The sequence below is a fragment of the Pituophis catenifer genome, unplaced genomic scaffold, assembly GCF_029215685.1.
Source record: "Pituophis catenifer annectens isolate HBS135680 unplaced genomic scaffold, rPitCat1.0.hap2 SCAF_14, whole genome shotgun sequence".
Lineage (NCBI taxonomy): Eukaryota > Metazoa > Chordata > Lepidosauria > Squamata > Colubridae > Pituophis > Pituophis catenifer.
This window is the reverse complement of record NW_027256894.1, coordinates 3,498,993-3,526,299: the sequence shown is the minus strand read 5'-3', so window position 1 is coordinate 3,526,299 and position 27,307 is coordinate 3,498,993. Positions and strand designations below refer to the sequence as shown.

Below are 27,307 nucleotides of genomic sequence, written 5' to 3'. Positions count from 1 at the left end.
GTTCTCTGTTTAAATATTTTTGGGGAGGACTTATATTCATGGGGAGGCTTATTTTAGCACATGTGCTCAAAAGCCCGATTGGGCATGTTACAGGGGTGAAATCCAGCAGGTTCTAACAGGTTCTGGAGAACCGGTAGTGGAAATTTTGAGTAGTTCGGAAATTTTGAGTATCTTCTCTGTACCTCCCAAGAGAGAGATCTAAATGTCAGGTCATTTTTCTTTTTGTGCCTATCCCCCTTCAAAATGCCATCCTTCCACCAAAATAAGGCTTGGAAGTGTGGAGTGAGTGCTTTAAATGACATGGAATACTTGTAAACTTCTTTTCTGCATTGTTATTATTATTGTACAAAACATTGTGTCAACCCTGAAGCTGACTTGACCGAGGCCATTTTGAGGCTTCAGTGTTACCACACTGGAGCTGAGGGATGGGGGGGGGGGAAATAGAGATAGATGGGGTTTGTAGCCAAAACAAAATACTTTCTCCTGGGAACCAAGGACATTCCCACAGGTGGTCGGAGAGAGGAGGCGTGAAGTTACCATACCTTGTAGTAATGACACCTTAATTGGATCGTGTGACTGATAGTTGGGGGAAGGAGGGAAACCAGGGGTGAAATCCAGCAGGTTCTGACAGGTTCTGGAGAACCGGTAGTGGAAATTTTGAGTAGTTCGGAGAACCAGCAAATGCCACCTCCAGCTGGCCCCAGAGTGGGGTGGGAATGTAGATTTTGCAATATCCTTCCCCCAGGAGTGGGGAGGGAATGGAGATTTTGCAGTATCCTTTCCCTGGAGTGGGGTGGGAATGGAGATTTTGTAGTATCCTTCCACTGCCATGCCCACCAAGCCACACCACACCACCAAGCCACGCCCACAGAACCAGTAGTAAAAAAAATTTGGATTTCACCAAAGGAAAACTTTAAGTTTTAATTTGGTGAAAACCGCGGGAACATTCAGAGTCGGTTTTTACCAGAACTGTGCCAATATGATATATCCAACAAAGCTGTCCTTTGAGGAATTTACCTGCTGCGGAGTTCTGTGTGCTATGGCTGTATGACTTGGAACCCTGACAACTTGCTTGTAAGTGTCTTCATCAGGGATGGTTTGCATATTTGTTTTCAGGTATGCCGTGAGCGTTATCTGGGAGCTGGACAAGGCCTCTTACGAAATAAAGAGAGTCCGGTACCAGAGAACCATCATTCGCTCTTCTTACAAACTCTTTTATGAGGCCGCCCAGGCTTTGCTAGAGGGAGACCTGACTGCTGCCGGGGAAATCCCAGAGCTCAAAAGCATGGAGGAAAATACACGGAAACAGAAGTTAGATGAGCTGAAGTGGGCCATCGGGAAGTTAACTGATGTTGCCCGCCATCTCCGAGCCAAACGCAGCAGCTACGGAGCCCTGGAGCTGGAAGGGGTGGAAATCAGGGTTCAGCTGGACGACAAGAAAAACATCGATGACCTTATCCCCCGCCAGCCGCTGGAAGTCCACGAGACAATAGCCGAGTGCATGATTCTGGCAAACCACTGGGTAGCCAAGAAGATTTGGGAGGTTTTCCCCTACCAGGCGCTGCTTCGTCAGCACCCGCCACCCCGGCAGGAGTTTTTTTCCGAGGTCCGAGAATGTGCCAGTGCAAAAGGCTTTTCGATTGACACGCGGTAAGTAGATGTATCATTTATTTAGCATGCGGCATATTATACATGGACTGGCAATATAAATTAACATTTCAACTAGATGACTAGAACCCTATAAAAGATGAAAGTCAAAAAGAGCTATGTTCAAAAAATAATGTCTAGGCCATTTAACCACTGAAGTGCAGCATTGTGTTCTGACCCAGTTCCCCAAACACGACAAACCCTCTGTGGTTAAACCAATGATTCCTTTATTAGGAGCACCAGCAGCCCCGGCAAAAAGTTTCTCTCTCCGTGCAGGCTAACAAGTCTGTCTGGCAGGGAGATGAATAGTTGTCTGCCACATCTATTCATCTCCACCCCCCGCCTTTTATCCCCAGAGCTAGGGTGGGGCCTCGCTAGCAGCGGTGGCTCTTCCTTCCCAAGGGCCGGCCCATAGATTTCCACTGTTCTCCTCTCCTCTGCCTTCTGTGCATCCACGCGTCAGGCACTGGACCCAGCTGTTCCTCCTCTTCCTCATCAGCCACCTCCAGACCGGGGAGCTATTGACTCTCCATCTGAGGGCTGACGGACGGCCCAGACTTCGCCTCTGCCTCTCTCTCTGACAGCTCCTTTCCCTCTTCCCGCTCGGAGCTCTCAAGTTGCCTTGGTGCTGACCCTGACTTCCATGCCTCCTCCTCCTCTGATTCAGCTGCTGGAGCTTACAGACCACAACACATTGTTTAAACTTTTTAAAAATCAGATACTGGACTGGTATATACTCTCAGTTTATAGCCAGACACAATGTAATCTACAGTTTGATACGGGACCCCACAGTCACACTGAGGAGAGGATGCTATGCCCCATTTATACAGAGAGTCCTGGCAGACGCTGTGTGAGGTCCGAATCCTATTTGGGATTGCCCATTGCTGATGTGGTAGTAAGCAATTATTCTAGGCCCGTGATGGTGAACCTATGGCACGCATGCCGGAAGTGGCACACAGAGCCATTGCCAAGCTCACATGAAGCTGTGCATGCGCGTGTGCCCCAGGTGGTGTTCAGGCCTCTGGTGTACATGCGCACAGTTCAGGGGACCCAGCTGGTCTTCGGAGCTCTCCGCATGCGTGCGTGTTTGCGCATGTGCACGAGATGACTGGTGCACAGTGCACGCATGTGCAGACAGCATTTGCACTTATGCATTGTGCACACAAAAGCTGTCCACATGCGCAGATGGTGCGATTGTGTGCGCAGCACATGGAGCACACGCAAAAGCTGTGCGCATGCGCAGATGGTGCAGTTGCGCATGCAGCACATGGGGAGGAGCCATGCGTTAACGCGGATGGTATGCGAGTGCGTGCAGAGCGCTCCTGTTCGGCACTCGGTAAGTAAAAGGTTCGCCACCCCTGTTCTAGGCTAAGTAGAATGAGTATTCTACTAAAAAGGATTTATGTGCAGGGAACATTCTCATTGTGACGGTTCTCCAAGAGCATTAACAGCAATGTTAGACTTGTAAGCCATGAAACTCAGTTATTATACGTCTTTGCCTTGGGGCCATCCAAGCAACACTGGTGAGCTTTCTCAGCCTCTGGAAGAACTGCTTCAACTTAACTTAGACAAGATTAATGTCTGTGGGCTTCAAGGTCCCCTGGCTCTAGTCATCATGGTTTAGAGAGGGAGTAACAATCCCTCAGGCATCTCCCCTGGATTTGCAACTCCTACTTGAACAGCGGCTGGCGGCCATGCCCAGGAAGGTCTTTGCACAGTTTCATTTGGTGCATCAGTTGCGCACATTCCTAGCTAGATCTGGAGGCCTTCCTTCAAGGTCCCTCACGCCTTCTCACCTCTGGATTGGATTGTTACAATGGACTCTGCATCGGGCTGCCCTTGAACACCATTTGAAAATTTCAGCCGGTCCAGAACTCAGCAGGAAAACCATGATGCAACTATGGGATACCAGCGTTGCATGAACTACACTGCCTCCAACTGGGCTTCCCAGAGCAATTCAAAGTGGTAGTTGGAAGGGACCTTGTAGGTCATCTAGTCCAACCCCCCCTCAAGCAGGAGACCCTCCACCATTTCTGACCAATGGCAGTCCAGTCTCGTCTTGAAAGCCTCCAGTGATGAAGCTCCCACAACTTCTGTTCCATTGGTTGATTGTTCTCAGAGTCAGAAAATTTCTCCTTATTTCCAGGTTGAATCAGTTTCCATCCATTCTTCCTTGTCTGGCCTTCGGGTGCTTTGGAGAATAGATTGACCCCCTCCTCTCTGTGGCAGCCCCTCAGATATTGGAAGACGGCTATCCTGTCTCCCCTGGTCCTTCTCTAGACTAGCCATGCCCAGTTCCTGCAACCGTTCTTCATATGTTTTAACCTCCAGTCCCCTAATCATCTCAGTTGTTTTTTTATAGTGTGGTGACCAAAACTGGATGCAGTAGTCTAGGTGTGATCTTACTAAGGCTTTATAGAGTAGTATTAGTACCTCTCTTGATCTTGACTGTATCCCTCTATTAATGCAGATTAGGATTGCATTGGCTTTTTTGGTTGCCGCCGCACACGGTTAGCTTTATTATAGTTTTCAACTTCAAAGCTCTATAGGACAGGGGTTGGCAACTATGCCCCCTTTGTGACCTATGGACTTCAATTCCCAGAATTCCAACCTCCATGCATGGCTGGCTCAGGAATTGTGGGAGTTGAAGTCCACAGGTCGTAAAGGGACCATAGTTGCCCACTCCTATTCTATGGCATTGAGTGATTAAGAGAAGTAATTATAGTTCTTTCGTTGACAGATCTAACAAGGCATTAGCTGACTCTCTGGACAGAGCCGTGGACCCTTCTGACCCCCTGGTGAACCAGCTGTTGAGGTCTATGGTCACTCAAGCCATGTCAAACGCCGTCTATTTTTCAACTGGATCATTTCCCGAGGAAGACTTCTTCCATTACGGTATTTGCTGTAATATGGGCGACCTGTCTGTTTCTTACTTCTGCAGCTGCTCTTGTGGACTTTGGGCTTATTCGTGTCCTCTCCACCTTAGGTCTGGCTCTGGATAAATACACCCACTTCACATCGCCCATTAGGAGGTACGCAGATATAATTGTCCACAGACTCTTGTTAGCAGCCACTTCAGCAGAAGATGGAGTTGGTGCAAAATGTGGCTTGCTTGGCAATAAAGAACTTGAAGAGCTATGCAGACATATCAACAGCAGGAACCGGGTAAGGTTACAGACCAGTTTCCTTTTATCCATGCTTCAACAGAGAAAAACCATGCTTGAGGTTTGAAAACTTTTCACTGTAGCAATTCTGGAGATGTTCCAAGAATGACAGTATTCTGTCTAAAATGGTACCTTGGTACTCGTCGTTAATGGATTTGAGGCGCAAAAAGTAGTAAAAATGACGAGTATCAAACAAACCGCAAGGAAGGACTTCCTGGCTGTCCCATTTCCTGTGCATCACTGACCTTCCCAGCATAACTGATGTCGTCTCCGCCTGTCCCCCTCTTCCTTTTGCAGAAACCTTCCCAGCATGGCCGACTTCCTGTCCTCTGCGGCCGTCCCCCTCTTCCCAGTTTCTAGCCCACTGTTTTAACCAGAACCCCAAACTGGCTCTCTAATCCTGATTTTTCTTTTAAATAGCCATGGTGGGTTTTCTATTTATAGCCATGGTGGGTATTGATTAGCTTGTTAGAACAGAGCAGACCAGCAATTCAGACAAGAGCCAAAGAAACGGCAGGCAGCATGAGGGGTGCTGGATTTGACAGCATCTGAGACTCTAAAACGTTTTGAAAGCAACTTCTGTGGCTAATTGCAATTGCTTTCTTCGGAAAGGCGGCCCAGCACGTTCAGAAGGAATCCACAGGCCTTTTCCAGTGCATGTTCTTCAACGACAAGAGTCCTGAGAGGGAGGAGCAGCGCTCAGCGGACGGAGTGATCTATTCCATCCGAACCAACGGGGTGCTCGTCTTTGTGCCAAGGTGAGGAGGTATTCTGCCCCAGTTACGGACCCCAAAGAACGCAGCACACACAAAGTCCGTTCAAACCTTAATTTACTGAATAAACCAGTCTTTTACAACAAGGGCTGTTAATTAACTGCACTAACAGCCGCCAACAATTCAAAGAATAACAACTGAAAACTTACTGTGGTTGGCAGAATGCCCAGAAGCAATTTGCAGGAAGCTGATAAGCAGGACAAGACAGGAAGGTATGTGAACGAAGTTGTTCCCTGCAAATTGCTTCAGTCGACGTTCCTCCTTAAATAGGCTAAGGGAGTGGCCAATTAGCCCCAAGCCTTACTCTCGAGAAGACCTCCTCCTGAGGAGCCACTCCTGCCTTTTGGCAGCTCTGCGCACCCGTGCATTGAGAAGAGGCTCCTCCTCTTCTTCCTCTTCACTTAAGGGAGCTTCTGGAGGTTCTGAAGGCCCTGGCTGAATCCCCACCTCTGGCACCACATCTTCTCCAGCCTCCTCATTGTCCGACTCGAGTGCCAGCTGCACAGGCTGCTGGCGCAGCACCACACCATTCTCCTCGCTATCTGAATCAGCTACTAGCTGCACAGGCCGTGTATGGGCCACAACAGGAGGCATCTTGAAGAGAGGTGAGGAAAGGCCGTGGACGTGGCAAGGCGCTGGAAAGCAAGGGCAGAATTTCAGGAAAGAAATTGTCCTGAATTCATTGCAGTAAAACGTTTTGTCAAGGTAGAGTCAACCGATGAGAGACAGCTAAACATAGAAACCTGGGAAAAGGTTCTAGAGAGATCTCAGGGTCAGCTAGCAAAGTTTTTTTTGCAGGCAGTGGATGGTAACAGTCTTCCGAGCAGGGTCTCTGCCAAACAGATGCTGTGGTTTAGACGAGGGGGTCTCCAAGGTTGGCAACTTTTAAGACTTGTGGACTTCAACTCCCAGAAGCTTTGCTGGCTGAGGAACTCTGGGAGTTGAAGTCCACAAGTCTTAAAAGTTGCCAAGCTTGGAGACCCCTGGTTTAGACCTCAATTCATGTAACGGCATGTGAGAATGACCTTGGGACACAGGAGGAGGAAGAACCGCAGCCTAGACAACATGCAAATGGCAATCTCAGCCCAGGGAAGGAAAAGAGGCGTGGGAAGTGTCTCAGAAGGGACGCCCCCCCCACGCCCCCCGTTCTCTGGAAAGGAAAAGTGAGGGAGAAGGGTTTTCAGACTTCAAGATTCTGTTACTGTAATCTTACGATAAAGGTAGTGTTGTGGCCCGCCAGCAGCCAGTGGAGTTGGTGGGAGACTCCGACAGTGAGGAGGTTGGCAAGGAACATGGGCCAGTCCTGGAGTCTGGGGAAGGCTGTGATGAGTGCTCTGCGTTGGAGGCAGAGATGGGGCCAGGGCCGTCTGACAGTTATCAGCTACCTTCAGAGTTAGAGATAAGTAGGACAGAAGAACAATTGGAGCCTGATCCCAGTGTGCGCATGCACAGAGCTGCCAGGAGAAGGGAACAGCTAAGGAACAAGGGTCGACTCGGGAGTAAAGCCACAGGTGGACGATGAATGGCCCCTCCCAGGGGGAATAAAAGAGGAGCGAAAGAGGAGGGGAGTTTGCAGGAGACAATTAGTTCGCTTAATTGGTTTGTGACTCTCAGAGAATCCTTGCCAAGTTTTGAAGATATCAGCCTGGCAGCTCTCCAAGCCAGGTAAGGTCTGTGACTGCAGATTCTCCCTTGAAAAGACTTTGCTGGATGTGAATGAGAGGAATTCACAGTAACTTAATAAAAAGGGGTTTTTGTCGGGACCAGGATTCTGCTTCATGCTCTTGGGAAGCTTAGGTCAGAACAGGTAACTTTTAGTACTCATGTCTACGGAGATTCTCAATCATCCAGGTCATGGTTGACCGAAAAGTTTTTTTCCAAAAGGTGACTGGACTTGGGTTTTTTTCCCTTTGAAAACGTTTGGCTTCCCATCCAAGAAAGGAAGACTGAAGACTGTTTCTTGGATGAGAAGCGAAACTTTTTCAAAGGAAAAAACCCAAGTCTTGGTGGCGCAGCAGACTAAAGCACTGTTAAGTAAAACCAGCTGCTTGCAATTACTGCAAGTTCAATTCTCACCAGGCTCAAGGTTGACTCAAGGTGACTCAGCCTTCCATCCTTCCGAGGTAGGTAAAATGAGGACCCAGATTGTGGGGGCAATAAGCTGACTTTGTATAAAAAAGAACACCGCTTGGGGGGGCCCGAAAGCCCTACTAAGCAGGTATATACAAAAGGATGAAGGCTATTGCTTAACGCATTGTAAGCCGCCCTGAGTCTCCGGAGAAGGGCGGCATATAAATCAAACCAAGAAAGAAAGGAAGGAAGGAAGGAAAGAGAAAGAAAGAAGGAAGGCAGGAAGGAAGGAAGGAAAGAAAGAGAAAGAAAGAAAGAAAGTCCAGTCACCTTTTGGGAAAGCACCTTTAGTACTCATGGTTTGTACTTCTGGATCTTTCCGAAGAGTTGACATCGCATCTACCTCTGGAGTAGGTGCCCCAGTGAGCACGCTCTGAGCCTCTGATACGGAGTGCATTTTCCTCCCCCAAATAAAGTACCGGGGACATGATTTTCAGGATGCCAATCCAGAGTGCTCTTTTCTTCAGCAGCCAATCCAGCAGCCACTTAGTTCCTTTAAACTCAGGGGTGTCAAACTTGATTTCATTGAGGGCTGCAGCAGGGCTGTGATGACCTCGGGGGAGCCAGGGTGGGTGTGGCCAGCTTGACGTCACTCCTGTCGGGGAGCGCCTGCGGTGGCCCGAGTACCCTGCCAGTGAAAATGGGCTCCTGAGCTCTGTTTCCAGCTGCGACGGCCTCCTGCAACCCTCTGCCAGCAAAAACGGACCGTGAGTTTGACACCCCTGCTTTAACTTGCGGCCAAAGACTTGTATTTGATGAATCAGCTTCCTGGCTGTTAAGTATAAAAGTATAAAGCAGTGTTTCTCAACCTTGGTAGCTTGAAGATGGGTGGACTTCAACTCCCAGAATCCCCCAGCCAGCGCTGCTGGCTGGGGGATTCTGGGAGTTGAAGTCCACCCATCTTCAAGCTTCCAAGGTTGAGAAACACTGGTATAAAGGATCTGGCTGAAGTGTCAAGCAAGCCGTTTCTCTTACAGGTACGGCATTAAAGGGGCTGCCTATCTGAGGAGCAAGGAAGGGTTGGTCATCTCCTGTCCAACCGATGGGGACTATGAATGGCAACCTGGTTCTCTGCAGCGCTTCCCCAGCAAAATTATCGCCACTCCCACGGTCGGAAAGCCTGTGACTTTGAATCTCTTCGATCATGTGACGGTAAGTGATGTATCTTTACAACAGGGTCCTCAACCGCCGGGCTGCGGCAACAGTTAAGCGGGCCATCAGGAACTGGGCCATGCAAGCAAGCAAAGTCCCATTTGCACATGTGCGGGATCCAGGCAGCGTGTGTAACCACGCCCTTCCCTGATCTGTGGGAAAACCTTCCCTCCATAGAACTGGTCCTTGGTGCTCAAAAGCTTGGGGGGCGCTGCTTTACAACACGCACCAGCAGTTTACGTAAACTTGCAAGAGTGTCAGCTGCCATCTTATGCTCGCTTGTGCTTGGCTACTATTTGGTGACAGTGCCAGGAACAGTGGAGAGGAGGGGAACTGTAACGGGGAAAGCGAAAGTAAATGCTGTTATCTCGAGATGCTGCTTCAAGGTCATCCGGCATATCAGCTGCATACCAAACGGTGTCTGTATTGTCCATTAAGAAAACATCTTGCTTGAACCTCATTGGTTGCCCGGGGGTGGGTAATGGGAGGTAGATAAGGGGTGGGATAAAGTTGAACTAAGGGATTTTGGCGTGCAGTTTTCAGTTCTGGCTTTGCATTATTGCAATAAGCTTGATTTCTAATAAAACTATATTTCTCAACAAAATGGGAGCCAACGATCGTTTCTATTTAGGAGTTTAATCCGTGCCAGGTCTGACAAAGAGATTTACTCCGAGTTGTTCTTACCCAGGTGAAAATCTCCGTGCAGGCGTCTCGCTGCCATGCAGATAGGATCCAACTTCAGATCACAAGCTGCAAGCCATACAAGACTTCGGAAACAGAACCGTCTCAGAGGACCCAGATGTCTAGAACAGACTTGGTAAGGGAAGTCACGAAGACGGCGGAGGAAACGCAACTTGCACAGAATCTGGCCAAAGCAAACCAGGCAAAGGAAGGATTTGACGAAGAGTATCGGCAGACCCAGTGTAGGAAGAGCTTGTATCATCTGCTAGAAGAAATCAAGGATCTGTCCCTTTTGGATGTATCTGCAGACCGTGGAGCATGAGGCCTCATTTCCCACGGCTTCTGTGCCAAAACCTCTTTTCTCAGCTTGTGGGGTTTTTTTTTTAAGTTGTAAATTTATGATTACAATGTTGTTTATCTTTAAAAAAATGGAGAATCTATTTTTAAGATTGCATTGTTAAATCCATTTACAGCAATTATTGGTCATGGAAGATATGCTTTTGTCTTTTATAAATTAAATACAAATAGCTCTTAAGGACCTCAGGGAGTAAGTGATGATGTAGCAGATTAGTTCTTTAAAGTACTCCTGCTTGGTAATTTTTGACTGTGTAGAAACCTACATTGAGTGAGTTGCTTTAAATTATTTTAATGGGTAGCGTAGCGATTCTCAACTTCAGCAACTTTTAAGATCATGGATGCCAATTCCCAGAATTCCCTAGCTGGCATGCCTGCTCAGGAATTCTGGGAATCAAGTGTCTACACAACTTAAAAGTTGCTGGGGTTGAGAAACACTGAGCTACGGTTCAGTTATTTAATCGTTTTTAGTTGTTTTGACATGCAGATACTGAGATATACAGTATGTAAATGACAGGAAACAATCAGATGTAGCTTTAAGAACAAGTTTAGTTCAGTCTTTTTTTTTAAAAAAAAAAGTCGTTTATAGGCAGAGTTGCTTAGTTTTGAAGTCTAAGGAAGCAAAGCCAAGTCATTTTTGATGCTCAGATATGCAATTTTCTTATGCTGAAACTAGGGGTTTGCAAGGGCTCTTTGTAGGAATCCTAATTTCTCTATAAATGCACAAAAACACCTGGATTTGCACAATACAGTTGCAAATGGTTGCTGAGCACATTGTAAGCCGCCCTGAGTCTTCGGAGAAGGGCGGCATATAAATCAAATTAAAAAAAAAAAAATGGTTAACCCAATGTTCTGGATCTGCAGTGGACCATGTACTAACTTCATAGTTGTATTCTCTAAACGCACTAAAGTGCTGGTGGCTAGTTTGTACCTCAATCTCTTAGCTGCTATTTATAGTACCATGTACTTAAGGGTTGAACCCCCACGCTTATCGTTCACATGCCTGACTTTTCCCATGTAGCACAAGCACTCAAGTGAGTTCACACCAGCTTGGTGTGATAATACGTGAAGCAAGCTTTTATTTCTCAGCAAACATCCACAAATTGCCAGGCTTCAGATTTAATTCATATGAATTTGCGGAAGCAGTAAAAAATGTCTTCTCCTTCCCCAACTATGATCAAAGTATCACTGTGGAAGAACCAAAGATTTCATGACCTTGTCTGAACTCTGCACTTAGCAGCCAAGGGGAAAAATGGCTGGTGGGAAGTTTGACTGACAGTGTCTGTCAAACTTAGCCGGTTGCAGATGTGGGCGTCCGCATTGTACAGTTCTTCTTTGAAGTGGTTTGGAAAAATAAAAATGATTATTCGTTGATCTGTTTTTGTACGATGGGTGGTCACACTGCCAAACCTGTCTAGACCTGGAGGCCAAATACAGGTGGGGTGGTTGTTTCTTACCTGATTGGAGACTTCCAGGGAATCTCTAGTTTGTAACTTATATAAGAACCAAAACATCCCGAAATTCTAGAGAGGTATTGATAAGCACCTTTTGAGCTGCCACCAAGAAAAAAACAGATGTGTTCACCAGGACTCGAGACTGACCCAAAGACACTGAGCTTGTTGATCAGAAAGGTCAGCAGTTCAGCGGTTCGAATCCCTCGTACAGGTCTCCTGCGTGAGCAGGCGGTTGGACTAGATGACCTCCAAGGTCCCTTCCAACTCTGTTACTATTAAAAGGTCTATTTTCTTTCCCCATATCAGGTATGTAAAGGTAAAGGTTCCCCTCGCACATATGTGCTAGTCGTTCCCGACTCTAGGGGGAATCTGTTTCAAAGCCGAAGAGCCAGCGCTGTTCGAAGACGTCTCCGTGGTCATGTGGCCGGCATGACTCAACGCCAAAGGCGCACAGAACGCTGTTACCTTCCCACCAAAGTGGTCTCTGTTTTTCTACTTGCACTTTTTTTAAACGTGCTTTCAAACTGCTAGGTTGGCAGAAGCTGGGACAAGTCACGGGAGCTCACCCCGTTACGCAGCACTAGGGATTCGAACCACTGAACTGCTGATCTTTCGATCGACAAGCTCAGTGTCTTAGCCACTGAGCCACCATGTCCGTATGTCACTGCGTCAGGTATGTAGGATATTTTAAATCCAATCTCTAGGTATAAGTTGGAGCCAGTTCGGGGCTGACATTAAGGTGTCAGGCTAAAAACTGGGAAACTGAGTTCTAGTCCCACTTTGGGCACAAAGCTAGCTGGGCAATCTTGAGCCAGTCACTTTTTCTCAGACTTAAGAAGGAGGCAATGGCAAACTACTTCTGGAAAACCTGAGTAACAAAACTGTAGGGGCTTGTCCAAGCAGTTTTTGAGAATTGGACATGATTGAACAGGAGAGAATTCTGCAACAGGTTTTGGTCACCAGACTACAAAAAAGACGTTGAGACTTTGGAAAAAGTTCAGAGAAGAGCAATTAAGATGATCAAAGGCCCAGAGACTAAAACGTATGAAGAACAGTTACAGGATTTGGGTCTGGATAGTCTAGTGAAAAGAAGAACTAGGATCGACAGGATAGCAGTCTTCCAATATTTGAAGTTCTGTCACAGAGAAGAAGGGGTCGATTTACTCTCCAAAGCATCAAAAGGCAGGACAAGAAACAATGGTTGGAAACTAATCAAAGAGAGAAGCAACCTGGAATTAAGGAGAAATTTCCTGAGTGAGGACAATTAACCAGTGGAACAGCTTGCCTCCAGAAATCGTGGACGCTCCATCACTGAAGGTTTTTAAGAAGAGTCTAGACCAGGGGTGTCGAACTGGTCAGATTCAAGCACCCCGCAGGCCAGATCCAGCCCACAGGCCTCAAGTTTGACACCCTTGGTCTACAGAGTCACTTATCTGAAATGGTATAGGTTCTCCTGCTTGAGCAGAGGGCTGGACTAGAAGACCTCCAAGGTCCCTTCCAGCTCTGTTCTATTCTATTTTCCCATTCATCCCTTGCTTCTTTTAGTAAATAGATTTTAGTTCACTATTTCTGCATATCCTTCAGTCCATGCCTTTGGATTCAGAAGGTCTGCATAGCCAATTTCTAGAAGGCAAACAATGCATTTAACCAGCAATTACAGCATTAGTAGATTTTTTTTTTCAGTTTGGAGCTTATATATTACTTCTGGTTTCCAAGATTTATTATTTTCATTTCTATTATAAAATATGGGCAATTACAAATATTTCACAATGGGAAAGTTATAAAAGATTTAAATTGTAGAAATATAGCATCATTTGACTTTTATGTATAGTTTTCATTAACGTTTCCTGTACAAATGTTGCTTTAAAGCTTAAAATGTTCTTCCGCTGAAATGAAAACACTTCTTTAAAATGTTGGCATAACAGAAAACACTGAAAATTATAGCAGCTGCCAAATTAACCAGCCCCGACATCTAAAGTTGCAGTAAAAACAAAACTACACTATTCCTATACCACACAACTAAAAAGTCACTTGGTCTGCACTACTTTGTGTGTCCTCGGTAGCTTGAAAAGGGACACCAGCTTTGTCTATGCAGACATCGTCCTTCTCCTGAGTTGTAATGGTGCTGCATTCTTCATTTATAGGCAACTCTAAAGGAAACAAAAAATTGGCTTTAAAATCACGATTTCTGCATTGGCTCTAACATAATTACCATGGCACAGTTTTCCAATTGCTTCATGAGTTTTATGAAGTGAAAAAAATCTCTTTAGTTGAAAATGGGAAATAATTATCACTAAGGGATCAACTTGCAGAAAATACTTGATTTTTTTTTTATATGAATGCACGTACTGATTATTACAGATTTCCATGGAGGACTATAACCAAGTCCAACAATGACCTATCGGGCTCGGCCAGAGTTCTCAAATCAGAATCTTGCACTGAACCATTTCTTTGTTCCCAGCTTCATCTGTTGGGTGGCTAGAAGTCACAGGGCCCAGGAAGGACTCGGAAAGAAAGAAGTTTGGGGCCAAAACTACATGGGATTAAAGTCCAAGTAAAATTTCAAGTTGACCCATTTGGTGTAGTGAAGGTGGTTCTGGATTAGAAACCAGGAGATCTAGCCCCACTTTAGGCAGAAAGCCATTTGGGTGACTTTAGGCCAGTCACTCTCCCTTAGCCCTAGGAAGGCGACAATGGCAAACCACTTCCAAAAAGCCTTGCCAAGAAAACTGCGGGGGCTTCTCCATGCAGTCTCTGAAAATTGGACACAATTTAACAGAAGGGGGAAAAATTCACTATAGTTAATTACTTATGTACCATGTTTTCCCCAAAATAAGACCGGATCTTATATTAATTTTTGCTCAAAAAGATGCATTATGGCTTATTTTCTGGTCAGGTCTTATTTTGGGGGAAATACAGTACTAAACGCCTCCGTCTGGTTGACCGTCTTAACTGGGGCTTATTTTGGGGGTAGGGCTTATATTACGAGCATCGTGAAAAATCATGCTAGGCCTTATTTTCTGGCTGGGTCTTATTTTCGGGGAAACGGTATGTATTTAGTAATTTTCCTCTACTGCCACATTGAAAATAATTCTTGAAGCTGTGCACCCAACAGCTGGGATGGCTGTATAGGGTGAACACTGGTTTACAGCCCAGGCAGTTTGGGGCAGCCCTCCTGCATTTTTGCCAGGGGTTGAGAAATACCGTTGTAAACTGATTATCTCAGGAAAAAAGGGTGCTGCCTTAAACCGCAGCAAAGTTGGCTCAGGAATTCTGGGAGTTGAAGTCCACAGGCCGTCAAGGGGCCACACCTGTCCATCCCTGATTTAAACACACCCTAAAATTGACCGACATGGTTCTATGTCTCCCAACAATGTGGATTAAGAGGCTTGCATTTTTTTCACTACTGTCGTTACTCTCAAATGTCACCATTAAACAGATTCGGGTGCCCTTTTTCAAAAATCAAATTAACTGAGGAGTGTCAACTTTCAACCACAGCCTGAACTGGTGAATTCTAGCAACACAAATATGAAAACTCCCTCCAGCCATTGTCATCAAAGTTCTACTTATTTAAATTATTATTATTTAATAATAATAACATTAAAATTATTATTTACTCATCGGCCTTCAGCAAAGCAGCTTTTGGGGGATGGAAAGAGGAACCGCTCTAGGTTTAAATGATTTAAAATTGTGGCTTTTGAGCAGGAACCTGAGAATTCTAGTATCCCCAAATGCCTCGGTCTTTCACGGTTGATACTTAGACCTCACCATCGCTCTGAGATTGACTGAGCTGGGTTTTGGCTTGTCTTCTCTCAAGGGCTCTCCGTCTGTTCATTTCTATTCTTTGCTGTTGCTCCTCGGTCAGGGCAGGGCTTAAAGATGGAGAACCAGATTCTTTTGGGGTATTCTGTGTTTCGGGAAGGAAAACTGGTTCCTCGGCGGCTGAGCTTAGTCTGTTGTTCTCATCTTCACCTGTTTTAGATGGAAGATGGATCACTATTAATCAGTAATCAGCAAAGTCAGTGTCTCTCAACCTCAACAATGGCTGGCTGGGGAATTCTGGGAGTTGGCATCCACACAGTTTAAAGTTGTTGAGGTTGAGAGACACTGATCTAGGCTATTAGAGTTTCTTGCAAAATCAAATCCAAAAGCACACACAGATAAACTGATTCAGCAGGATTCATTAACTTCTCTTTATGTATATAATAACAGATGAAGTAGATTTTACAATACCAATAGTCGATTCTTCAACTTGGTAGAAGTTATAGGCAAAACACAAGGCAGGAGAGAACAGTTAGTTTCATTTCAGCAGAGCAGACAATTTCACAGACTGCTTAGTTTCAGCTTCAATTCTCTGCACACTCAGAAGCTGCAGACTAAGACATGCCCTGGCTCTAGTATGTCTCAGCTCCCAAACAGCCCTCATTGGCCGACTTAGTTGCTATGCCTATACATTGGTTGACCTTGTTACCATGTCTCTGCCGGTTCATGAATAATCTGACACAGGCAACCTCTACAGTTAAAACTGGGTTGCTTCAAAAAAGCACTCCAGGGATAAAAACACTCGAATCAATATGCCCTCTTTTCAGAAAATGTTCATTTTAAAAATTTATTATTCGATCTGCATGGTTGCCCATCTTCTTTAAGCAACTTTGGGGTGACCGTACAAAAAAGAAAACAGTTGTAAAAACAACGATTTATATAATTTTTGGGATTCATACCAACGCAACTGCCGATATATCGTTTTTCTTTCCTTGCCACCCAATCCTTTCATAAATGCATGTATGGAGCCATCGCACAGAAATCTGATAACTAGACAGACACTGTCGGCAGGAACCATCGCATTAATGTATGTGGCTACCTGGGGGATGTATTGTATTGCTTACAAATACAACCGATATTTATCGCAGCCACACGTTATGTACCTGAAATGTATTTTCTTTCTAAGCCGCTTCCCAAGTGGAATGGTATAAAATGAAGAGAATAAAATCACTCCTTTTAACAGACTGAACAGTTTTCCCTGGCCTTCAATTGTTGGAAATTAGAAACTGAATTTCTTCCCAACTCCACTGTTTATCTCTTTAACACATACCTCTCGAAGTCAAAGATAGTTCTGAGCCTCTAACCAAATTTCAAAGAAGTTTAATCAAATTCATCATTGTCCTATATTTCTACCTATTACAGACCTGGGCATCTTACAACCTTGGTCCATATCCAGCTTTTCATGTCCCTGTCCAGCCCACGATGGTGGCATGGGAGATGGCAGTGGCCCTCCACAACAGTTTCAGTTTCTTATGTGGCCCCTTGAGAAAATTAATTGTCCACCCCTGACTTAGGGCTTTAAATGAAAAGAGTCAGACCAAAATCTACCTTTAGAGCATCTGCAAGGTTAAAATCACCTATTTTGCCCCTTAGAACTCCTCAGAATTGTAAAAAGGGACCTTAATTTTTTCCTCTGTACATTTGGGGAGATTCCAGAAGCCACGAAAAATGCTAGTAGACCACATGCATCCTTAGGCCAACCTTGGGAGCAGCCCAGAGATGCAGAAGTCCAGAAAGACTGACTTCCACTGTAAAATCCGAATGTGCAACCACATTTAAGAGTTTGGCTTTCAAGACAAGGAGCTCTGTCTGAAGCACAATATGCAATCAAGCCTCTGGATACAAAATGAAACCCCACAAATGCAAGCAATTCTAGAACCGAATTATGCAGGTAGTCCTCGGCTTACAACAGTTCATTTAGTGACCATTCAGTGTTACAATGGCACTGAAAAAAACTGATTTTATGACCATTTTTCACACGACTGTTGCAGCATCCCCACAGTCACATGATCAAAATTCAGATGCTTGGCAACTGACTCATATTTTTGACGGTCGCAGTGTCCCGGATCCCCTTTTGCAACCTTCCGACAAGCAAAGTCAATAGGGAAGCCAGATTCACTTAACAGTCGTGTTACTAATTTAAAAACCGCAGTGATTTGCATAACAAGTGAATCAAACAACAAGGCAAGAAATGTCATAAAATGGGGACAAAACTTACTTAACAAATGTTTTTTTTAGCAACAGAAATTTTGGGCTCAATTGTGGTCGTAAGTTGAGGACTAACTGTACTCCTTATGAAGAAAGAACTAGATCATTCTTAATCAAAATATGGGATTCCTGGGAAAAGTGATTCCAACTTATATGGAAAGCATCTGGTTGGGGCAGGCTATCCTGGAACTGGGATTATTCTGCTCTTACTCAATGGAACATTTATTAACAAACAAGAGCCTTGGTGGTGCTGCTGCTGTTAAAGTAGCACTTAGCTGCCAGTTGCCTGCAATTACTGCAAGTTCAAATCTCACCAGGCTCAAGGTTGACTCAGCCTTCCATCCTTCCGAGGTAGGTAAAATGAGGACCCGGATTGTGCGGGCAATAAGCTGACTTTGTATAAAAAAAAGAACACCGCTTGGGGGGGGGCGAAAGCCCTACTAAGCAGGTATATACAAAAGTATGAAGGCTATTGCTTAACGCATTGTAAGCCGCCCTGAGTCTCCGGAGAAGGGCGGCATATATAAATTGAACTAATAAATAAATAAACATGCACAGGTGTTTTTTTTCTGGGCTTACTCAATAGAAACTACAGGTAGTCCTCAATTTACAACCTTTTGCTTGTTCAAAGTTACAACGGCACTGAAAAAAGTGACTTATGATCAATCCCTGCATTTACAACTGTTGCAGCATCCCCAATAGTCACGTGATCAAAATTCGGACACTTGGCAACTGGCTGCATTTATAGCAACTGCAGGGTCTCAAGAGTCACATGATGGGCCACTTAGGAGCATCCCAGATGGCTTCTGACAAGCAAAATCAACAGGAGAAGCTGGATTCGCTTAATGGCCACGTGATTAACCACCATGGCAAAAAAAGGTCGTAAAATCAGGCGCATCTCATTTGACGCCTCAATTGCTTAGCAATAGAAATCCGTGATCATAAATCGAGGTCTACCTATCATCTTTTAATGACCCCATAATCCCTTGTGGGGTGGAGTCTGGGCAACTGAATGGAGCTGAGTGTTTACTGGCCGGATGCCCTTCCTGTCACCAATGTGGAGTCATATTCAGCAGATAAATTCTTATTGTGCCCAGAAACAGAAATATCTGCCTCTTCCTAGGATCGAACTCAAAGGCGAGAGCTCCACCTGAGGTCTTGCCTATGCTACGTGCTTAACAGTTATGAGCTATTCAGTATAAATTCTCGTTAATTTTAACTGAGGGTTATTAATTTCTAATAACTAAAGACTAAAAATCCTAGACCATAATTAATTATTTTATTTATTATTTTATTATTTATTATTATTTCTCAGGGGCATTTATGTTCAATCATTCCAAACAAAAATAATCGAGTGCAAATACTTTAAAGCCATACATGCCTTCATGACTTCTGAAGTCTTCGTTCGAAAGAGGGAGATCAAGTCGAATTTTCTTTAAGCACGTCTAGAGAGGCAAAGGTCAAACTATTTATCCCCGGTCAAGAGGCGTTAAGCTTTCCCTTAAGTGTTTCATTCCGCCCCCCCAACCAATCCCATTAACACTCACCTGGACAGGTTTTTTATTTCCCAAGCTCTCTATTCTCTCCACAACATTTTCAAACTGAAACTGAGGGAAGAGGCGGTGGGCCCAATGTTCCATGTGCCTTATAAGCGTCTTCAGATCGGCTTCCTAAATAAAGGAGAATACATTTGACCGGCACAGCAACAGAAGACTGCAGGGACCCTTCCCCTTTTTAGTCTTCCCAGGCTCTTCCCCAAGCATTAGGCTAGGATGGGATTCAGTCCGGAGGCTGTTGATCTGAGCTGGCACCTGGTGGGAAGCATTGTTTTCCTTTTATTCTTTTTCTTACTGGCTATTTGAGGGCCCTAGGACCGTGATGGCGAACCTATAGCACGTGTGCCACAGGTGGCACGTGGAGCCGTATCGGTGGGCACGCGAGCATTGCCCTAGATCAGCTGCAGCACGCATGTGCACGCAGGCCAGCTGATTTTCGGGCCTTCTGACCCACCAGAAGTCAGCAAACGGGCTGTTTCCGGCCTCCGGGAAGGGGGGGGCACCTTTGCCCTTCCCAGGCTCCAAGAAAGCCTCTGGAGCCTGGGGAGGGCAAGAAATGGGCCTACCATGCTCACCATGCCATCGTGTGCCAAAAGTGAGGGGAGTGCAGGGGGGTCATGCACGCATGCGCGGAGTGCATTGAATTATGGGTGTGGGCACGTGTGCATGCAACCCCTCCCCCGCACTCCCCCCCCCGCTTTTGGCACGTGACGGCAAAAAGGTTAGCCATCACTGCCCTAGGATCATTAGATGAGCTATATGAGACAGGTAGTCATATACGTTCTTTAAGTACATAATGAGGCCTGTCCACTGCTAGGGTTTATTTTGTTGTTTAAATCAAAGGTTTTGATAGAAACTTCTTTATCTATCGCATAAAGCAGGGGTCCCCAACTCCCGGGCCGCAGCCCACTACTGGGCCGTGAGCTGTTCAGAACCGGGCCATAGAAGCGGCGGGTGAGCTCACACGCGTGCGCATCCCCACTTGCGCGAACAGCGAGCACAAACACTCCATTTGCACATGTAGAGTCAACAGGGAAGCCAGATTCACTTAACAACCGGGTTACTAACTTATCAACTGCAGTGATTCACTTAAGATCTGTGGCAGGAAAGGTCGTAAAATGGGGCAAAACTCACTTAACAAATGTCTCACTCAGCAACAGAAATTTTGGGCTCAATTGTGGTCATAAGTCAAGGACTACCTGTATTATGTCTGTCATTTCATTATTATCCAGAATATCTTTGTTTGAATAATTACTTTGCCTGCAGAGATGGAGCCTTGCAGAAGTATAACATCAAACAAAAATTACTAAATATTAATAAAATATAAGCATAACAACTTTAAATAAAGCTAACCACACTGGCATGGGAGCTCCGAAAATATCAGTGATAAACTTCACATTTGAACATTACAACTTTTAGATATTGTAGACGATCTACGGATGCAACAACTACAAAAATCCACAAAATCTTTCTCAGCCATTCCTTACCTCGTGACCTTTACCTTTGAATTTTACATTGTCGAACAAATTGCACAAAGCTGGAAGTCCTCGCTCTGAAGTTAATCTGCAAACATTAGAAGGGTCTCCAGTTACTTGGAAAATATCATAAATAGGTACTCCATCATCCAAGATCTTGAAAGAGAAAGCCAACACTTGATGAGTCTTAGTCCTTGTCCAGCCAACAGGCTTCGTTGCTCTGCTTTGATCAATTGATATGGTACAATTGAACGACAGGGACAAATATGACAACTCTTTAGGCTTATCTATTAGGACTACCAATCCTTGCTGTTCCGATTAATAGGTTAGTGGTATCTGAAAACAGATGCTCTGAGCCGGAGGGACTTTTGAGTTATTTCAGCTGGGGAGTTCTGTCTGGAATGCTTTGAACTGTTTTCATTTTGGAGAATTTACTTTTCAAGCCATTTAACCACCTTCCCACAATCCCATTCTGGAGGTCCAGCAAGGTTTATAAAGGAACAGTACATTTTGGAACACAGCATTCCCAAATCAATGTATTTTACACAAAAATGGAAAGAAGTCTTGGCTTTTTTTTTCTTTTTTTTTTTACAAATTACAGGTAATCCTCAATTTATGATCACAATTGAGCCCAACATTTCTGTTGCTAAACGAGATAGTTGTTATGTGAATTTTGCCCCATTTTATGACCTTTCTTGCCACAGTTGTTAAGTGAATCTCTGCATTTGTTAAATTAATAAAAGGATTAAGTGAATCTGGCTTCGCCATTGAATTTGCTTGTCCGAAAGTCACAAAAGCGGATCATCTGACCAGGGGACACTGCAACCGTCATAAATATGAGTCAGTTGCCAAGCATCTGAATTTTGATCACGTGACCATGGGGGAGGCTACAACGGTCACAAGTGAAAAAACTGGTCATAGGTCACTTTTTTCAGTGCCGTTGTAACTTTGAACGGTCACTAAATGAATGGTTGTAAGTCAAGGACTACCTGTATACCGTATTTTTCGGACTACAAGACACACTTTTTTGTCTCCCAAAAGGGGGTGAAAATGTCTGTGCGTTTTATAGAGCAAATATTGCTGAAGCCCCACCGGCCGTTTTTTGGCCTCTGCATGGCGTTTTTGGGGCTTTTTTCGCCCTTTTTAAGGCCTTTTTTCAGTCCGCTTTCAGGGCTTTTTTCAGCCTGTTTTAGAGGCTTCTTTTCAGAAAAAATGGCCCAAAAAAGCGTCAAAAACAGGCCAAAAAAAGCCTCGAAAACAGGTTGAAAAAAGCCTCAAAAACGGGCCAAAAATGGGGTGCATGGAGGCCAAAAACTTTTTTCTGTTGTTTTCCTCTTCTAAATTTAGGTGCGTCTTATAGTCCGAAACATACAGTAATCTAAAAGATAGAAACCAGATGTTATGATCACAGGCACTTAAGAAAAATCCATGAAGCGAGTCAGGGCAATCCCATAGCTGAATGTCATGGGATGAGCATGAGTGTCTCTAGTAGAAATTACAGGCAGCTGAGGGGCTTCCCGATACTCAGCGACGAAGATGTTTCTCATAACTTTGGGAGGGCACCAAACAGGTCAACAGAGGAAAAAAACAACCCAGCATCTCTGTTCCAGAAGTTTGGCATCATGAAAACCATTTTCAAAACAGTAAAATAGAAGCTTGTGTAAAAAAATAATAATTATAGGATATGCACCATACAGAGAGTAAAAATGACTACATACCTTTGAGCATCTAATTTAGGTATTGTTCTTTTAACGGCTCTTTTTGTGGTCGCAGAAGAATCTTTGCTTTGTGTCAACTGATTTCCCTCTGGATCTGGTGAGTAAAACAGAACTTAATTCTAATACTAGGAATACAAATTGCACCTATTGGATTTTTCGTCATGAATTGTTCATATTAGGAAATACATCTAGTGAAAATATATGTACAAGCAAGAAGAGAATGCCAAAGCTAACATGCTAGTCAATATTAAAAGAACTGAGACAGAGGTAATAGGGAGGATCAATGTACTGCAAGTGGGCAGTACATTGCAATCTCCCCAGGCTCAAAATGTGCAAAGATGGTTCCTATAGCCACAAGAGATAGAGGCATCTACTACTTGGGTAAATATTAAAATGAAGAAAGACCATTCTGCCAACAAGCATAGCACTTAGCAATAGATTTCTATACCGCTTCACAGGGCTTTACAGCCCCTCTCTAAGCAGTTTACAGAGTCAGCATCTTGCCCCCAACAATCCGGGTCCTCATAACCACTGTGCCACCATGGCTCTTATATGAATATGTCCTATCAAGTCCATATAAGAAAAGGTTCTGAAAGCTGGATCTTAAAAGCAGCTAAATGAAGAAAAATGCCTTTGCAATGTGGTGGGGGAAAAATCATGAGAACACCATGGACCTCTCAAAAACCAAATAGTTCTAGATGATGTACAATCAGACTGCTAAATGAAAGCAAAATGAAGGCAAAGTTTATGTCAGACCTGCCCCAGTCTGATTCCTTAGGAAAATAAAACTCTCGACTCCATTTGAAATGAAAAGGCACTTTTACTAAGATTGCAGAGTCAAGAGGAATCTAAAATTCCCGCGCGCCAATGCATAGTCAATCCAGCACTGCTGAGATGTTGTAAGAAACTCTGAGGACTTTGGGCTGGTGAAATTCCATTTTCAGGGCAAATGGCCTTGAAGTTGCCGGCACACCAACACAAACCAGATTCCAAATGGCCCTGTTCTTCCTCAACTGTCAATTTCCCTCTCCCAATTTCCCGCCATAAAGGTATACAGCAAATTGCTCATTTGTTCCCCTTCCCTTCCCTGATTGATGGCAGAACACCTGCAAGGTGCCAAGCCAGAGCTGGTGGTTCTGACAGTTTGAATATTTTGGACACATATTATATGTAACCAAAGGGTCATTGGGAGAGCCTGTGGGGAAAAAATCGAAGGCAAAAAAAGAAAACCAATAGAGGATGAAGGTGAGAGATAGCATCACTGATGAACAAGCAGAAGCTTACATAAATGCCAAGGAGTCATTGTCTGACAATCCTGGCAAAATTGTGTTCTTCAAGAGGAACCGAACAACAAAGCTATAAATGCCACTGATTCTATTGACTCCAGCATCACAGATAGCTTGTTTTAAAATTTTACTTCCCTTTAATCATGTTCGACTCTCAGAGACTGCCTGGACAAGTTGTTGCAGTTTTCTCATAAGTCGTTTGCCATTGCCTCCTTCCTAGGGCTGAGAGAAAGTGACTGGCTCAAGGTCACTCAGATGGCTTAATGCCCAAGGCAGAACTAGAACTCATAATCTCCTGGTTTCTAGCCAGTAACCACCACACCATCTAAATTATGATATATCGCTATTTTATTGTTGGGCTTTTTATTTCCTTAGAAAATGCATATGGCCGCCCACTCACTTTAAGAGACTCTAGATGACCCTTTTAAATTATTAATTATACCTGTGACATTTGTAGCAAGGTAGAAAATATGTACACTAGTTCAGGAGGGGAGGTTTTGCCACAGCTCTGCCATGTGCAGCATGATGGCTACATATGTATACATGTATATAATTATATATAAAATGAAATCCTCCTAAAGTAACTGGTATTAAGTGATGACCATTTATATGTATGTATATTTTGGAGATACTCCCAATGAATATTGTAAGGCTTATTCACAAATAAAGGCATAATATTTCAATTGTCAAGAGAATAATTACCTCCATTGAGTAAGGCATCTTCAGCTGCCCCCCCTGGAGAGTCTGGGGGTAGGAGGGGCTGAAAGGTCTCATCTTGTGTGTGTTCATAATCAGGAAGATCAAATAAATTGTTTTCAACAGGATCTATCATGTTGCCTCAAGGATGCTTAAAACCTGCAAATGTCAATAAGAGGAGGAGGAGGAAAGATAAAGAGCAAAATAATTCTCAAATCTTTGCAGGACATCTCAAAATTCAGCGATAGAGAAGACTACTACACAATAATCTTGTCTGCAATATTATTGCAGACAAGATTAGAATCAAATTCTGCACAGATTATTATTAAAGTGCAAATTCTGCACTTTCATTTGGAAGCATGGTGTTACAAAAGAAAGATTGCCTTCGCAAATTGCACTAAAGCTGAGTTTGTTTAACCCAGTTTACTGATTAATAAATTCATAATAACATTCATGGTCAAAGAAAGGCTTAAAAATGATCTGGCAATTCCGAGTTTTCCTGGTGGCCTTATAGGAACAGTTTCTCCTTTCCCAAAGGGGGTAAGTAGAATCATAGAGCTATAGGGTTGGCAATGACCTTGGAGGTCATTTAGTCCAACCCCATCCTGACCTATGCCATTTCAGACAAATGGCTGTCCAGTCTCTTCTTAAAAGCCTCCAGTGTTGAAGCACCCACACTTTCTGGAGGAAAGCCATTGCACTGGTTGATTGTTCCAAGTATCCGGAAAGTATTATGTATCATGGGAGAAATGGTACAAATGGATTGAAAACAGAAAAATAAAATAGATTGAGATATAATAGAATTTGATGAAATAAAGTGCATAGAGTAAAAGAACTGAGTAGCGATATGTCGTGTAAAAGGTCACAGTTCTGCACAAAAATTTTATTCTTTTTTGCATTTTTGTACTTACGTTTTCGTTTTTTGTTTGTTTAAAAATTAATAAAATATGTTTTAAAAAAAAGAAGGCAGGAGACTTCTAAGAGTTCGAGCCTGGTGTTAGGCATGAAAACTGGGGGATTTTGGGCCCGGAATGGGACCACTTGCCACGGCCAACTCACTGCAGGAAAATTTCAATTCAATTCAATTCCATAACCTTTATGGCCAATTCAATTCAACCCTTCAGCCATTCTATTTAATTATTTTTACTTAAATTATTATATTTATGTATTTAAAATCTAGCTTATGATTGATTAAATGAAATACCTTGTATTTTGCTCTGGGAAGTCTGGGGGGGAGGGTGGGATGAGGGGGAGAAAGGGTGGGGGGAACATGGGGGGGAAGAAAATTCTTGTTTTGTTTTGTTTTTTGTAAAACTTTTCAATTAAAAAAAAATTTAAAAAAATAATTTTTTTGCCATTGGCATTTCACCCTGTTATCTCCTTTGGGCACCTTTTCTTTTGCACGGTTTTTATTCCACCCTTTCTTTGACATGAGTGCGACTCTTCGTCCTGTGGCGAAATTTTTTTTTTTTTTTATGTAATTTATATGCCGCCCTTCTCCCGGAGGACTCAGGGCGGCGGCTTACAAAGGAAACATTCAACAATTCGAAAATTACATAAAAAATTAAAACCCAATTAAAATTAATTAAAATTATTTCAATGTAAAAATCCCCCAACGGGAATTATCCCAGACTCCCTTCGGGCGGGGCCTTCCCTCTCAGCCCAGCCCACCTCGCAGGGTTGTCGCCTGAGGGAAAGCTGGGAGACACGAGTACCGTGTCAGCCCTGGAGCTGGATCTCCTGGTGGCCTCCCATCCATTTACTGACGGAGATAAGCGGCGATTCCCTTCCCCAAACGGGCCACTTGCGCCAGAGAGAGAGAGAAGCCTCCCAACTCCCGGGGTGCCCATCCACCCTCCCGTACCCAAAATATCCCGCTGCGGCTGCCTCCCGAAAAGCTCTGCCGGCCATCTCGCTCCTTCCTTACTAAGAGAGCCGTCCTCACAGCCTCCGCCGCCAATTTTGCCGGCTGCACCGGAAGCAGTTTGATCCCGCCTTCTGAGCTGGGCTTCCGCTTCCGGAGCGGAGCAAAAAAAAAAAAAAAAGCGCGGGAATCACAGGCGGACGTCTCGCGTCCTCTCGCGAGAGGAACCGCGCACCGTTAAACTTAAAAAAAAATGTGGATTCTGGGAGTTGAAGTCCACAATTGGTCTTAAAGGGCCCAGCCTCCGTACGCAAACTAAACAAGCTTCTTTCTCTAGGTTTTTGCCATCGCGCTATTCGGAACGACGGCCTTCAAAACAGGGGTCCCCAAACTTGGCAGCTTTAAGACTTGTGGACTTCAACTCCCAGAATTCTCCAGCCAGCAAAGCTGGCTGGAGAATTCTGGGAGTTGAAGTCCACAAGTCTTAAAGCTGCCAAGTTTGAAGGCCTCTTTTTCTAAAAGGTGTTTGAGCAAGAAGAGAACATGACCTCTCTACGTCTATGGAGATTCTCCCGGTCATGGTTGTTCCAAAGATGCTTTTTCTTTTTCTTTTTTTTCCCCAAGAGGCAACTGGACTTTCTTGGGTTTTTTTTTTCTTTGAAGACGTTTCGCTTCTCATCCAAGAAGCTTCTATTCTCCCCACCACCACCCCCGACCCCCTCCAGTCAGAGCTGAAGAAGCTTCTTGGGTGAGAAGCGAAATGTCTTCAAAGAAAAACCAGAAAGTCCAGTTGCCTCTTGGGGAAAAAGAAAAATCACCTTTGGGACAACCATGACCTGGACTACAGGAACCATTTGCACTATTCAGGTGACCCTAAGGACACAGACAAACCTCCAAGTGGTCTCAATGACTCTCTAAAAGGATGCAAAAGACCAGCTGTCTGCAAGGAGTATCAATCCTTCCTTCATCCACCCTGCAGTCAGAGCTGAAGAAGCTTCTTGGATGAGAAGCGAAACATCTTCAAAGAAAGAAACAGAAAGTCCAGTTGCCTCTGGGGGGGGGGAGCACCCTTGGGACAATCTCCATAGACGTAGAGAGGGTCATGTTCTCTCCTGCTCAAACACCTTTTAGAAAAAGAGGTCTTCAAACTTGGCAGCTTTAAGACGTGTGGACTTCAACTCCCAGAGTTCCTCAGCCAGCAAAGCTGACTGGAGAATTCTGGGAGTTGAAGTCCACACGTCTTAAAGCTGCCAAGTTTGGGGACCCCTGTTTTAAAAGGCTGTCGTTCTGCAAAGTGGGATGGCAAAAACCCAGAGAAAGAGGCTTG

General features: G+C 44.4%; 2 protein-coding genes and 1 non-coding gene across 5 annotated transcripts in view; 1 reads left to right on the top strand and 2 right to left on the bottom strand.

Annotated features, from left to right (window-relative positions):
- Positions 1 to 10,083, top strand: part of DIS3L (DIS3 like exosome 3'-5' exoribonuclease) — a 37,800-nt gene extending 27,717 nt beyond the window's left edge. Inside the window, exons 12-17 of the mRNA XM_070953933.1 lie at positions 1,117 to 1,650; positions 4,388 to 4,542; positions 4,634 to 4,812; positions 5,424 to 5,569; positions 8,692 to 8,866; positions 9,555 to 10,083. Of these exons, the coding sequence (XP_070810034.1) occupies positions 1,117 to 1,650; positions 4,388 to 4,542; positions 4,634 to 4,812; positions 5,424 to 5,569; positions 8,692 to 8,866; positions 9,555 to 9,869 (1,504 nt within the window). The 3' untranslated portion in view covers positions 9,870 to 10,083. The remainder of the gene's footprint in view (positions 1 to 1,116; positions 1,651 to 4,387; positions 4,543 to 4,633; positions 4,813 to 5,423; positions 5,570 to 8,691; positions 8,867 to 9,554) is intronic.
- A 2,997-nt stretch (positions 10,084 to 13,080) lies between these two features.
- TIPIN (TIMELESS interacting protein) lies at positions 13,081 to 26,104 on the bottom strand. Of its 3 annotated transcripts, none has more exons than XM_070953578.1 (8): positions 26,044 to 26,104; positions 24,123 to 24,275; positions 22,135 to 22,228; positions 20,429 to 20,504; positions 18,933 to 19,055; positions 18,767 to 18,830; positions 15,124 to 15,327; positions 13,081 to 13,505 (listed from the first exon to the last, which is right to left on the bottom strand). In XM_070953578.1, exons 2-8 carry the CDS (start codon positions 24,250 to 24,252, stop codon positions 13,375 to 13,377), a joined length of 822 nt encoding a protein of 273 aa, XP_070809679.1. In that variant the 5' UTR covers positions 24,253 to 24,275; positions 26,044 to 26,104; the 3' UTR covers positions 13,081 to 13,374. The 3 variants fall into 3 exon arrangements, with proteins under 3 accessions (XP_070809679.1, XP_070809681.1, XP_070809682.1); XM_070953580.1 differs by lacking the exon at positions 26,044 to 26,104 and adding an exon at positions 25,981 to 26,031; XM_070953581.1 differs by lacking the exon at positions 26,044 to 26,104 and adding an exon at positions 25,507 to 25,525.
- On the bottom strand, positions 16,135 to 16,269 carry LOC139324224 (small Cajal body-specific RNA 14). Its single transcript, XR_011601060.1, has one exon. It is a non-coding gene; the product is annotated as a small Cajal body-specific RNA 14 (non-coding RNA).
- Positions 26,105 to 27,307: the final 1,203 nt, after the last annotated feature.